This window comes from Macrobrachium nipponense, chromosome 48 (assembly GCF_015104395.2).
Source record: "Macrobrachium nipponense isolate FS-2020 chromosome 48, ASM1510439v2, whole genome shotgun sequence".
Taxonomy (NCBI): Eukaryota; Metazoa; Arthropoda; class Malacostraca; order Decapoda; family Palaemonidae; genus Macrobrachium; species Macrobrachium nipponense.
The window spans coordinates 19,484,707-19,497,781 of NC_087223.1; the positions used below are offsets into that span (position 1 = coordinate 19,484,707).

At 46.7% G+C, this 13,075-nt stretch overlaps 1 protein-coding gene across 2 annotated transcripts in view; it reads left to right on the forward strand.

Annotated features, from left to right (window-relative positions):
- Positions 1-13,075, forward strand: part of LOC135205085 (elongator complex protein 2-like) — a 38,605-nt gene that overhangs the window by 14,375 nt on the left and 11,155 nt on the right. For both annotated transcript variants that reach the window (XM_064235379.1, XM_064235381.1), the window contains exon 4: positions 11,384-11,605. In XM_064235379.1, coding sequence (XP_064091449.1) covers positions 11,384-11,605 — 222 coding nt within the window. The remainder of the gene's footprint in view (positions 1-11,383; positions 11,606-13,075) is intronic.

The window sequence follows — 13,075 nt, forward strand, 5'->3', positions numbered from 1 at the left end:
CAGTTTAAGCGTCAAGAGCCTCGTACTCGTCAGGAGCGAAGGAAGAATTCTTCGCCTGGTAGCCGCTCTCCTTTTGACGGGCGCTCGGAGCCTAGTAGGCGCCAGTGGAAGCATTCCTCTCCGTTGGATCACTCCCGATTGGATAGGCGCTCAGAGCCTTGTAAGCGCCGTGTTTCGGACAGGGACTCTTCCTTGGAAGTTTTTTCTCCTCGTGGCAGGCGTCAAGAGCCTGGTAGGGGTTTCGAGTCTGACAGGCGCCAAGAGCCTGGCAGGCGTATTGAGGATGGCAGGCTCCAAGAGCCTACCAGGCACAGAGAGCTGATAGGCGCTCTCCCTTGTCCAGGCGCTCATCTGTGGACATAGACTTTGTTTCCGACAGGCGAGCTTCCGCTAGTAGGTGCTCTCCTAGTAGGCGCTCCCCAAGTAGGCGCTCTCCTAGTAGGCGCTCTCCAAGTAGGCGCTCTCATAGTAGGCGCTCTTTCGTAGGCGCTCTCCAAGTAGGCGCTCTCTCTGTAGGCGCTCTCCCCTGTAAGCGCTCTCCCAGTGAGCGCTCTCCATGTTGGCGCTCTCCCAGTGGACATTCTCCCAGTAGGCGCTCTCCGAGGAAAAGCTCTCCTCCTGGCAGTAGAACTTCTAAACGTCATTCGTCTGAAGAGTATCTTGGGATTCTGAGGAAGATTTGCCCAAGGATGCTTCAGTTCATCATACAAGAGACTGACCGACCTCCTCTTGCAAGATTTTGGGGAGTCTCTTTCAGCCGTTGCTCCTCCGTCACCTCCGTCTTATTTTCAACGACCAATACAGCTAAGAAGTCTTCAGTCGTTAAGATGAAAACCGACAGTGTCGATGAAGAAGGCTTTTAAGAACTTCGACGATTGGTTGGTATCGAAGGGAGGAGAAAGGGAAGACCGTATTTTTTCCCCTTTTCCCCTGTCCAAACTGGACGGGTAAGATGGGGTTCTGGTACGAGTCAGAGAGCCCTTGGGTCTGACTCTTTTCCCTCTTCAGCAGACTCGGACTTCTCTTCGTTGGTTGATTCCGCACGTCCGCTCGGCGCTTAATTCTGCGAAGACGACGTGGGGTATGAGCGAGTTAGATACCTTCTGAAGGGAATGTCCGGGTCTTAGAAGTTTTTAACTTTCTTGATGGACCCTGGAGTCGTGGTCTAAGAGGACTCAAGATCAAGACACTCTTTCACCTGAAGACCTTCACGCAGTGCTGTCTTGTATGGACAAGGCAGTGAGAGACGGATCCGGGGAGATAGCTTCCCTTTTTGGCGCAGGAGTAGTAAAGAAAAGGGCGGTTTTCTGCTCCTTTCTTACCAAGGCTGTTTCACATGCACAGAGAGCTTCCTTGTTGTACTCTCAACTTTTCTCCGCAACTCTTCCCGAAGAAAATAATCAATGACATCTCCAGCTCGTTGTCAGCAAAAGCGACGCAGGATATGCTGGGCTCGCTCAGCTAGGATCCCGAAACCTTCGTTCCAACAGAAAACGAAGAAGGTCCTCCAGAGGTTCGAGACCACCTAGAAGAGGAAGGACCTTCTCTCGGTCTATTAGGGCCAAGAAATAGCTTCGCGTGTCCTCCAGACAACTGTGGGTGCCAGACTTCTGAACTTTGCAGACGTCTGGGCACGAAAGGGGGCGGACAACCGGTCCCTCGCTATCATCAAGAGGGGATACCTCATTCCCTTTATCTCGAGACCACCTTTGACCACCACTCCAAGGGAACTAGTGGCCAAATACAAAGACCCACTCATGAATCAAGCCCTCGCTCTAGCAGTAGAGCTGATGTTGGAGAAAGAGGCAATAGAGATGATACAGGACCCTCTTTCTGCGGGTTTCTACAACCGTCTGTTCCTAGTTCCCAAGAACTCAGGAGGATGGAGGCCGGTTTCTGGACGTAAGCGCCCTGACGTCTTTGTGAAGGAGAGGAAGCTCGCTATGGAGATGACTTCATCAGTCTTAGCAGCTCTTCGTCCGGGGACTGGATGGTGTCACTGGAACCTTCAGGATGCTTACTTACACGTGCCGGTCCATCCTTCGTCACGCAATTTCTAAGATTCATGTGGGGAGGGAACGTGTATCAGTTCAGGGCCCTATGCTTCGGCCTTTCCACAGCCCCCCAAGTCTTCACAGGGCTGATGAAGAACGTTGCTTAGTGGCTTCATCTCGAGGGAGTGAGGATTTCACCCCTCTACCTGGACGATTGGCTAATCAGGGACCAAGTCGAAGGAGAAATGTCTGGAGGACCTACGCTTAACGTTGAATTTAGCAGCTTCTCTGGGTTTGCTAGTGAATTTTGAGAAGTCACAGCTATTCCCAGTCAAGATCGTAATCTATCTGGGGATTCTGATGGCTTCTCAGGTTTTTATTCGGGCGTATCCTTCCCCAGAGAGGATAACCCGATGTTCGGAGAAGGTCGCAACTTTCTAGAGAAAGATGTATGCACAGCGAGGGAGTGGATGAGTCTGTTGGGGACACTCTCCTCACTGGAGCAATTCGTTTCTCTAGGGAGGTTGCACCTCAGACCTACAGTTCCTTCCTGACGAGGAACTGGAACCGAAGATCTCAAGGTCTAGACTTTGCGTTCAAGATTTTCACAAGTGAGGAAAGGAGGATCTCCGTTGGTGGCTAGACCCTCTCCGTTCAAGGAAAGGCCTTTCCTTGCAGGTTCGGAACCCCAGCCTAGTGTTATTTGCAGACGCATTTCGGACATGGTTGGGGAGCTACTCTCGGGTCGAGAGAAGTGTCAGGCGCCTGGATGGGGGATCAGGTGTCCTGGCACATCAACAGGAAAGAGCTAACAGCGATTTGGTTCGCTCTCAAAACCTTCGAACCCTCGTAAAGGAAAGTCAGTTCAGATCAACTCGGACAACACCACAGCCCTGGCTTACATTCGGAAACAGGGGGGGACTCACTCTTTCTCCCTGTTCGAGACAGCGAGATCGCTCCTCCTGTGGTCGGAGGAAAGGAAGATAAGTCTTCTACCAGGTTCGTACAGGGAGAGAGAAATGTCAGAGCGGATCTGCTAAGCAGAAGGAATCAAGTCCTTCCCTCAGAGTGGACTCTGCACTCGGACGTATGCCAGGAGCTGTGAGGACGTGGGGCAGGCCCCATCGATCTCTTTGTGACCTCCAGGAATGCGAGGATAGATCTATACTGCTCCCCTATTGCGGACCCAAGAGCAGTGGCAATAGATGCATTCCTGATGGATTGGAAAAACCTGGATTTTGTTCATGAAAACTACCTGTCAGATATATATATATAGCTGTATTCTCTGAAGTCCGACAGAATTTCTAAAAACTTACGACACACGTAGTGGGAGTAGGGTGGTAGTACCCATTCCCGCCGGCTGGGAGGCGGGTATCAGGAACCATTCCCATTTTCTATCAGATTTCTTCTGTCGCCGGTGTTGTAAACATCTGTTTACAGCACCTCCGCCTCAGGATTTTGGAAAACTTTCTTTGCTTGAGTATCCTCTTGACTTTTTGGTTATTTGTTATTGGATCGATAGCTTGGCATACGTGACTTTGGATTGTTTTTTGAATTTGGCTTGGTTTTTTCCTTAAAATATGTCAGGTTCTAGTTCGGCTAGTGCCAGAGTGTGTATGAAAGACGAATGCAAGGTGAGGTTACCAAAAGCTTGGTTGATCCTCACACAGTGTGTAAAGGTTGTAGGGGACAAGTGTGTAGGTATGATTTTCGCTGCACGGAGTGTGAAAGTTTGAATGATGCACAATGGAAGACGTATGAATCCTATGTAAATAAATTAGAGCGTGATAGGATCAGGAGGTCTTCCTCCAGGAGTAAATCGGGTAGCAGACAGGGTAATAATGTAACCCCTTCTAACCCTTCTTTAGATTTTGTGACTCCTAACCCCGTAGTGTTGCCTTCGGGCCCTCAAGTGGTGTCTGCGGAGGGTAATGCCCTTTCGTTTATTTTAGATTCTTTGAAAATCTGGAATCTAAGGTTCTAGCCCTTGAAAACAGGGAAAGTGCTAAGTGTAGTGATAGTGCCCCTAGTGAAGTGGAGGGGGCGTCAGATCGGCCCTATAGCGCCTCTAGGCTGGGACCTCTGCCGGACTCCCAGGACTCAGGGAGAGGGCATGTCGAAGGCCGAAGGAGGGTTACGGGGATCCCCCACCGATCTGACGTCCCTTCAGCAGTACCTGTTGACGCTTCCCAGGCTGCTAAGGAGCGTGCTCGAGCACGTATCCTAAACGGATTGTTTTCTCGTCTTCCGACGCGTCCTCCCCGCGCAAGGGGTGGGAATCTCGTTCGGATTCGCGACCTTTGAAGAGGACGTTTCAAGATCAGGACGCTTCACGTCATGCTTTATCTGATTGGCATTCTTCTCCGGAAAGCGTGTCCTTTCCGCCCCAGAAGAAGGCTAGGTCGTCTTCTGATGATGACGCCTTAGAGCGCCCCAGTCGCTCTAGAGGCCAGGCTGTTCCTGGGAGAAGGAAGAAGGCGTCCCCTCGCCCCTCACCTTCTCACAGGCATAGCTCTTCTCCTCGTAAAGAACCTTCGCAGACGGAGATAATCCTTGCTATGCAGCGACAACTGGATGCTTTACTTAAGCAGAAGGAAACGGTTTCTGGTCGTAAGAAGGACGATAGACTTCCGATCAAGAGATCAAGACAGTCTTCTCCGCCTGCTCGTCTTTCGTCCCCGTTTCCTGGTATTTCGTCTTCTAGACTTCGTTCTCCCCAGCGTTCGTCTAGAGGTGGAAGTAAACGTCAGGAGAGAGAGAGGTTTTTTCATTCTGCCCTCTCTTCTCGACGTGAGGACGCTCGGCGTTCCGACATCGACGTTTCTGATGAAGATGTTTTGGTTTCTGACGGACGGAATTTGGTACGCCCTGCTCCGCTTCGTCATGCTTGTGTTGACGCTCATCGGGACGCTCGTCAAGTGTCAATTCCTGTCTCTTCGCGGGACGATCGTAGAGACGCTTCGAGGGACGCTAGGAGAAGACCGCTCCGCTCATCGCTTCTTTGGACGCTTCGTTGGACGCTCAGTTGGACGCTGATTTGGACGCTCGGAGGGACGCTAGGTTAGACGCTCCGATGGACGCTAATAGGCATCGTCGTAAGAGTTCTTGGACGCGATTACGGAAGTTCGCTCTCGTTCGGACGTTGTTCCCGAGTCCTTTAGATGACGCTACACGTCTTCCTTCTACTTCGTGGTCTACTCAAGTTGTGATTGCTGATCCTGTGTCGGCTAACGATTCTGTTAAGGCGTTACTTTACCCTCTTACTTCTCGTCATCGGTCTGATAGGAGACTTGGAGTGAAAGGTCTTCTGCCTCTTCCTTCGGAGTTTAACTCGGGTAAGGAAGAAGGGGAATTGAGCTGTTCTTCGGAGGAGGTTGATGAAGAACAACCCTCGACGTCGTCTTCTTCAGACTATCAAGTTTTGGCTCGGTTGCTCCGTGATTCTTTTGGAGATACCTTCCTTCCTTCTGCTCTCCTTCTCCATCGCAGTTTCGTCGTCCCGAAAGCTAAGAAGACACCCAGGTTTGTAAAGATGAAGACGTCTTTGTCTACCAAGAGGGCTTTCCGGAAAGTTAACACTTGGATGGAGACTAGGAAAGCTAAAGGAAGCACCACTTTCGCCCTGCCTCCGTATAGGCTTAGTGGTAAGGCAGGGATGTGGTATGAAACCGGTGAGGAGTTAGGTTTGAAGGTTCCGACGTCAGCAGAGGGAGATTTCACCAGCGTTGTAGATGCCTCAAGAAGAGCTCTGTTAGCCTCAGCGAAGGTGTCGTGGACTACGTCAGAAAGGATGGATCATCTGTTGAAGGGTCTGTTTAGGTCCTTAGAAGTCTTAACTTCTTAGACTGGTGTCTCCGGAGTGTTAGACAACCAGTCTCGTAAGCCAGATTCGATCAGCTGGGGGAGCTGTCCAGTGTATTGTCATGCATGGACAAGGCCGTCAGGGATGGCTCAGAAGGAATTACCATCTCATTTTTCAGCAGGCGTGAAGAGAAGAGATCGCTGTATTACAATTTTGCGGCTAAGTCTGTCTCTCCCGCACAGAGACAGAACTTTGTATGCGCCGTTCTCGAGTCATCTCTTCCCCCAGGCTTTGGTGAAGGATCTGGCAGTAAGTCTACAGGAGAAAGCCACTCAAGACCTTTTGACACAGTCGTCGAGACGTCTGCTGTCCCTTCCACGTCTTCAGGAGTTCAGTCTTTTAAGAAGCAGAAGTCCTTTCGTGGAGGATCTTCAGCTAGATCCTTTACCCCGAGGAAGGGGCCTTCCTAGAGGTAGAGCCCCGGCTAAGTCCAGGGGCAAGAAGTGAGAATGCGTGCCTTCAGTCACCGGTAGGAGCCAGGCTTCAGTTGTTTGGAGGAGCCTGGAGAGAAAGAGAGGCGGACACCTGTCTCTCAATATCATAGAGAAGGGGTACAAGATTCCGTTCGTAAAAGCCTCCCCTCTGACTTCCACTCCCAGGGACTTGTCCCCGTCGTATCCTCAAGAAAAGCAAAGGATTCTTTTCGATCTGCTCGAGCAGATGCTCGAGAAACGAGCAGTGGAACAGGTCTTAGACCTGGCTACGCCAGGATTTTACAACAGATTGTTTCTGTTCCGAAAACACTCGGGAGGGTGGCGGCCAGTCTTGGACGTAAGTCGTCTGAACTTCTTTTTGAGGAACACCATTAAGGAGGCGCACGCTTATTGTCAAGATAGTGACTTTAAGCTGTTAAAAGTTAACGCTCATGAAGTAAGGGCTATTTCGACTTCTATAGCCTTTCAGAAAAATATGGCTCTCAAAGATATTTTAAGTGCCACTTTTTGGAGAAGTAACTCGGTGTTCGCCTCGCACTATTTACGGGAGGTCAGAACGACATATGAGAACTGTACTCTCTTGGACCATACGTCGCCGCAGACACTATCTTGGGGGCAGGAGGTAGCACTCATCCTTTCCCATAGAAAACTGGGTAGGTGAGTTTTTAATGTTTGTAATGTTTATGGTTGTAGGGTCGGCCGCCAAATGCGGTCTTCCCTTCTTTTAGCCTTTGGTATATGGGAGTATTTGGTTAGGCTAACTTAGGGGGTGGTTTTGCCATCGTTGTCCTCTGAGTATGGTCATGGTCTAGTCACATTGTGGTCTCGTCCCGTTGGCAGATCATCTAGAGCGCACCAACTACACAGGTCTCTACCTTGTTGGTAACTCTAGTGAAGCAGATGCAGGCTTGGTGACAGTAATCACGAAGTCAGCTATGCTAACAGGTAAGGAACCAAGATGTCAATCATCTACATATATATGTTTCCTAAAATCCTTTTCTGTCTCTCCCACTGCCAAAGGTGGGATTCAGCTATATATATATCTGACAGGTAAGTTTCATGAACAAATGATATTGTTAAGATACAATAAAGTTTGTTCATACTTACCTGGCAGATATATATTTTATTTTTTAAGTACCCACCCACCTCCCCTCAGGAGACAGTGGAGATAGAAATCTGATAGAAAATGGGAATGGTTCCTGATACCCAGCCTCCAGCGGCGAATGGTACTAACCACCCTACTCCCACTACGTGTGTCGTAAGTTTTTAGAAATTCTGTCGGACTTCAGAGAATACAGCTATATATATATCTGCCAGGTAAGTATGAACAAACTTTATTGTATCTTAACAATATCATCTTTACGCGTTCCCGCCTTTCAAGATTCTAGGGGAAAAGCTAAGGAAGTTTGCAGCTTCAGAAGGAGCAAGGATGACTTTGATAGCTCCGTTCTGGCCCGCCCACGACTGGTTCACAGAGGTACTGGAATGGCTGGTGGATGTTCAAGATCCCTACCACTAAGAGTCGATCTGCTCAAACAGCCCCACTTCGACAGGTTTCACAAGAACCCTCCCCGCTCTCAGTCTGACTGGATTCAGACTATCAAGAGTCTCGTCAGAGCTAAGGGCTTTTCGGCAAAGTCTGCAAGGGCTATGCCAATGCACGTAGACCTTCCACTCTAGAGTCTACCAGTCGAAGTGGGATGTTTTTCGACTTTGGTGCAGGACTCATAAAGTTTCCTCTTCCAGTACCTCTGTGACTCAGATAGCAGATTTCCTTATCTTCCTGAGGGAAAAATGCGGGTAGTAGTCTCCACCATCAAGGGCTACAGGAGCATGCTTTCCTCAGTTTTTCGTCACAGAGGATTAAACATATCCAAAGATAAGGACCTCCATGACTTGAATCAAATCATTTGAGACGGTTAAAAGAACCTCTTGCTTAGTCCCTAGCTGGAATCTAGACGTCGTACTGCTCTTCCTGAGGTCCTCAAGATTCGAACCTCCCCATACAGCTTCATTCAGAGACCTCTCGATGAAGACTCTTTATCTCTGTGCGTTAGCTTCAGCGAAGAGAGTCAGCGAGCTGCAGGCTCTAGAAGGTGAGGTAGGTTTCCAAGGAGGCTCCGCGGTTTGCTCTTTTCTTCCGGCTTTCCTAGCCAAGAATGAAAACCCTTCTTACCGTGGCCCAGGAGCTTCGAAATTAAAAGCTTATCCTCCTTAGTTGGGACAGAAGAGGAGAGATCTCTTTGCCTGGTGAGAAGCCTGAAATTTTATCTTCAGAGGAAGAGAAAGACTTGGTGCTAATGCAAGCAATCTCTGGTGCTCAGTAAGGGACCCCAGTAGGCCCTTATCTAAAAACTGCCCCTCTCATTCAGGAATGTTATTAGAGAAGCCCACACATTGTGCAATCAGCAACCCGTTTAGTCTTCTGAAAGTCAAGGCGCACGAAGTAAGGGCCATCGCGACGTCTTTGGCTTTCAAGAAGAACTATGTACATTGCAAAACCTCATAGAAGGCCACTTTTTGGAGGTGTGAATCAGTCTCTCCAATCACTACCTAAAAGACGTATCGATTACGTATGAAAAGAGTTTTGGGCTAGGCCCTTATGTATCAGCGGATTCAGTGCTGGCAGGAGCTGAAAACACATCCTTTTTAATCTTTTTCCCTGTTAGTTTTTGATATTTAGTTTTTGGTTGTACGAAGGAGGTTGCAGGAGGCAGCTCCTTCTTTGTATACTAATATTTGTAATTGGGTAGGGTGATCGGTTGTGCTTGAGGCTCCTGCGTTTGTAGTGATAGGCTCTGTCACGTAAGCGGGTTGATCCCCATTGACCAGACCCTGTTGGATTCTGCCAAGTAAGTGGACTCAGTTCCCATTGGTAGACCCAAAGAGTTCTTCAGCTACAGGTCACGCCCTCGCTGAAACTCTTTAGGCAACGCAGACTAATAGACAGTAACTATGAAGTCTTCTGCCTAGATCAGGTAAGAACCAAGGGTATATATTTTATTCCTTTAACATGTGTTGTCCCCACTTTCTAGTGAGTATGTGTCTCTTTCCCTCCACCAAGGGTGGTCAATCAGCTAAGTATATATCTGCAGGAAGTTCATGTACAAAAATGAATGTAGTAGTACAATAAAGTTTTGTACATACTTACCTGGCAGATATATACTATTGATGGCCCGCCCAGCCTCCCCTCAGGAGACAGGTGGAAGAAAAAAACACCTGACAAGAAAGGGGGACTAGTTCTTACACCCGCCACCCAGCGGCGGGTAAGGTAGATCACCTGACCTACCTGTAGTGTGTGCCACGAGTTTTGAATTTTCTGTCGTGACGTCAGAGACATAAGCTAAGTATATATCTGCCAGGTAAGTATGTACAAAACTTTATTGTATACTAACAATATCATTTTTTTAATCTCTGCTTGTTTCGCAAATATATCTGTTGAAACTGAATATATGTATGTAATCATGTACAGTATACTGTATGGTATGACTTGTTTTTAGATAGGAAAAGTTGAGATTGCTACCAGATTATTATAATTTTTGTCATTCATCCACTGAATTAAGAATCGTAACAGTTGGAATTCATAGGAAATCCTGAAAAAAAAATGCATAGAGAAGAACAAGGCCAGATGGGAATTCATGCAAAAAGTACCCAAGAGGAAAGACAATATAAAAACTCATTTCACATCTTAACCCTGTGGCGGAATCATAAACCCAAAAATAAAAAAATTCAAAACACATGTACTTACCAACTACTACTTAACACACTCAGGGTGAGGAGCTGTACTGTCCTCTGGATACAGCCGTCGTAACATAACCAACAACAAAGACAACAACCAAGAACCACAACCCCACAACTCAACAACACAACAACAAACAAGGAATACAAACACAACCTAACAACACAGCAAACAAACAAGGACTACAACCACAATATAAGACCACTGCACAAACAATCCGCAAAAAAACAACATTAAAAGGCAACACACACACCCACTAACAACACCAAGAAATCACAACAGCTCACCAACAACAACCCTCAACAACTCACAACTACAACTGAAAACTACCAAGAAACTAGAATTCCCTTTCCCAACAACAAACAACAACAACTCACATATAACTCAACAGAAACTCATAAGCACAACAAATCTAACAGCACAGGCACAACACCGCTAAAGCAAACAATATCAAACTTAACAACAAATTATGCAACAAATCAATAACACACAACTTAACTGACTGTCAATGCCTTCAACACTCTTCATAGACTGCTGCCGACACTACTGACCATCACAGGCTCTGACTAAAGACCGACTCAAAACTCTAATCCTAACGTCTAACTCCAGCTGCACCAGCAGACAACCCAGAACTCACCAACATCCAATTCAATCGTTAACCATCCATCCACCAATCTCTCTCTCTCTCTCTCTCTCTCTCTCTCTCTCTCTCTCTCTCTCAAGGACATTGCCAAATGGAACTCCCATAACTCCTCCATAGCCCCATAAAGGGAAACACTAAATGTAAACATGCTAAAAATGATGCATTATTATTATAAATGAGTTTAGCAACACCAATGATTCATTTTTGTAAACTTAGAGGACTCTAGGAGCATTTTTTGAAGGTGTGAAAATTAGGGGAAGGCAAAGTTGAAGAAGTTAGATAGCTGAGTAGGAGAGACCAAAGGGAACAGGTGTAAAGTAAAAGGCAACAAATGATGTAGGAAAAGCTTCATTCCCATTTACAGTCTGCCATTCAAAGCAAATATGAATGTCACCCACCTTGTAACTATTGCTACATCATGGCTTGCAGGAAGAGAAATGTGACCATCAAAATGGGAGAACACACAATAACACAGCAACAACCAAGCAATAACGTGGCTGAGAACACAGTGGATGAGCTTGGCTGACTCAGGTCGCATGGTCCACAGGGCTACCGAATGTGATTTTGTTTATCTACCAGTTATTGACAGCCAAAGTGTGCCTTGTGTGAGAAACATTTATGAAAGCTATGGTTCGTATCCTAGGAAAAATACAATTATTTTAGTCTGATGACATTTGAGACTTTAGTTATTAATTCCATGCCATTTTTCAGGTGAAAAAGAGTGCAGAAAAGCATTCACTATTTCAAACTCGCCATTGATCACAAGCCTTGCACTAATGAAGGTCGAAGAGTTACACTATCCATTGCTCTTGTGTGGTGGGCACGACAGCAAAATATACATATTCTCTTGTGATAATGTAGCTGATTACACTCAGCAAGCAGTTCTCACCGGTCACGAAGACTGGGTGACTTCACTGGACGTAATGCGAGAGGGTAAGTTTTAGAGATGGTACTAATGGTTTTCTTTCAGAATTTTTATTATTTGAGATGAATCTTACCTACTGTTAAATTAGCTATATCTCCCCGCCGATTAGGCGAGTCGGCATCCAAAAAAAAAAAAAAAAATCAAAAAAAAAAAAAGCGAAGGGCTGCCTGGATGACTGTCTAGTTTACCTGTTCTCCACCAGGTGTGTTTCGAATGTTTTAGCTCTTGGTCAGGATTCTCCTTGCCGCCATTGCGGCTAGGCGATTGTGGTATTCTATGAAGTTTGGCTGTTTTACACCTGTTTACGGTATTGTAATTCATTTTCCTAGGATATCTTCCAGCGGAAGTAAAACCAATAACATCAGGCTATGTAGAATGTTTTTTGTGTAAACCAGGATGGTGAAATTGGAAGTTTATCAACATTCCTTTGTACTGGGCAGGGGTACAGGGTGTGATTTTGGAACTACTAGATGTGAAGAATGTAGGGAATTGTTCTGAGAAATTTTATGCCCGAATATGTCAGATATAGGAAGACTGGAACTAATAGATTGCAAAGCAATTAGTAAGATCGGGTCTTAAACCTGTCAGGCTATCCATCTCAGACTAGCCATTTTAGTAGGCTAGTATTGACTTCCATTGTAGCTCCGCCTTCTACTCCCCATTCGGTTCAGGAAAAGCGTAACGAGAAGTTAGAACATTAACCTATTTTTTAGTTTCTAATACCAATTTGAACTTAGTTCGTGACGGGAACGTTCCGAATCCCTCCAGTTTTCGCTCATTTTCGCGTTCCCCATTAGAAGTAAGGGTTGGTGCCCTCATCTCTGTACGTAGCCCGAGCCTAGGACTGCCCTGCGACAGTTGGAAACGTCCTCTGCCAGGGAACCAGGTCGGTTCTCGGGACGATGGGATTCTGTGCCCTCAATACCTACTTCGCCCTTTTCAACGGTCTGAATCTCTTTTAAAGCGTTCGCCAAAGGACCGTTAAAGAGTTCAAATAAGGACCGTTTCGGTAAGCGTTAATGCTCGCTCCGTAGGCGCATTCTGGTCGTCTTCAACACCTAGTTTGAGGTGTTAGCATGCATAGGCTTAATAATATATGATATAGGTGTAGACATTTGATTGAGACGATAATGTATCTGTAGCGAGTTTTTTTACACGTTTAGATATGTCGACTCGGTCGACAAATGTTTATCTCTCATGTTTTGGTCTGTAAATTCTTGTATGCTAGCATATTCCTTTTTCTTTGTGATGCTTGTTTGTTCTTTGCGTGTTTCCTCTTCGGCTATCGGCAAATCTCCTACTACTGCCTCAACTAATGTTTCTCTTCAAGTCTACACTGTCTGTAGTATCTACAGTTCTCGCCGAGTTAGATACTCTAGCTTCAGAGATTTCTTACTTTAGTTTCATATAGGAATGCTTTCAAGTAATACGATCGCTTTCGGACGAGGCGGAGCGTTGTGTAACTCCTCTCCCACCGC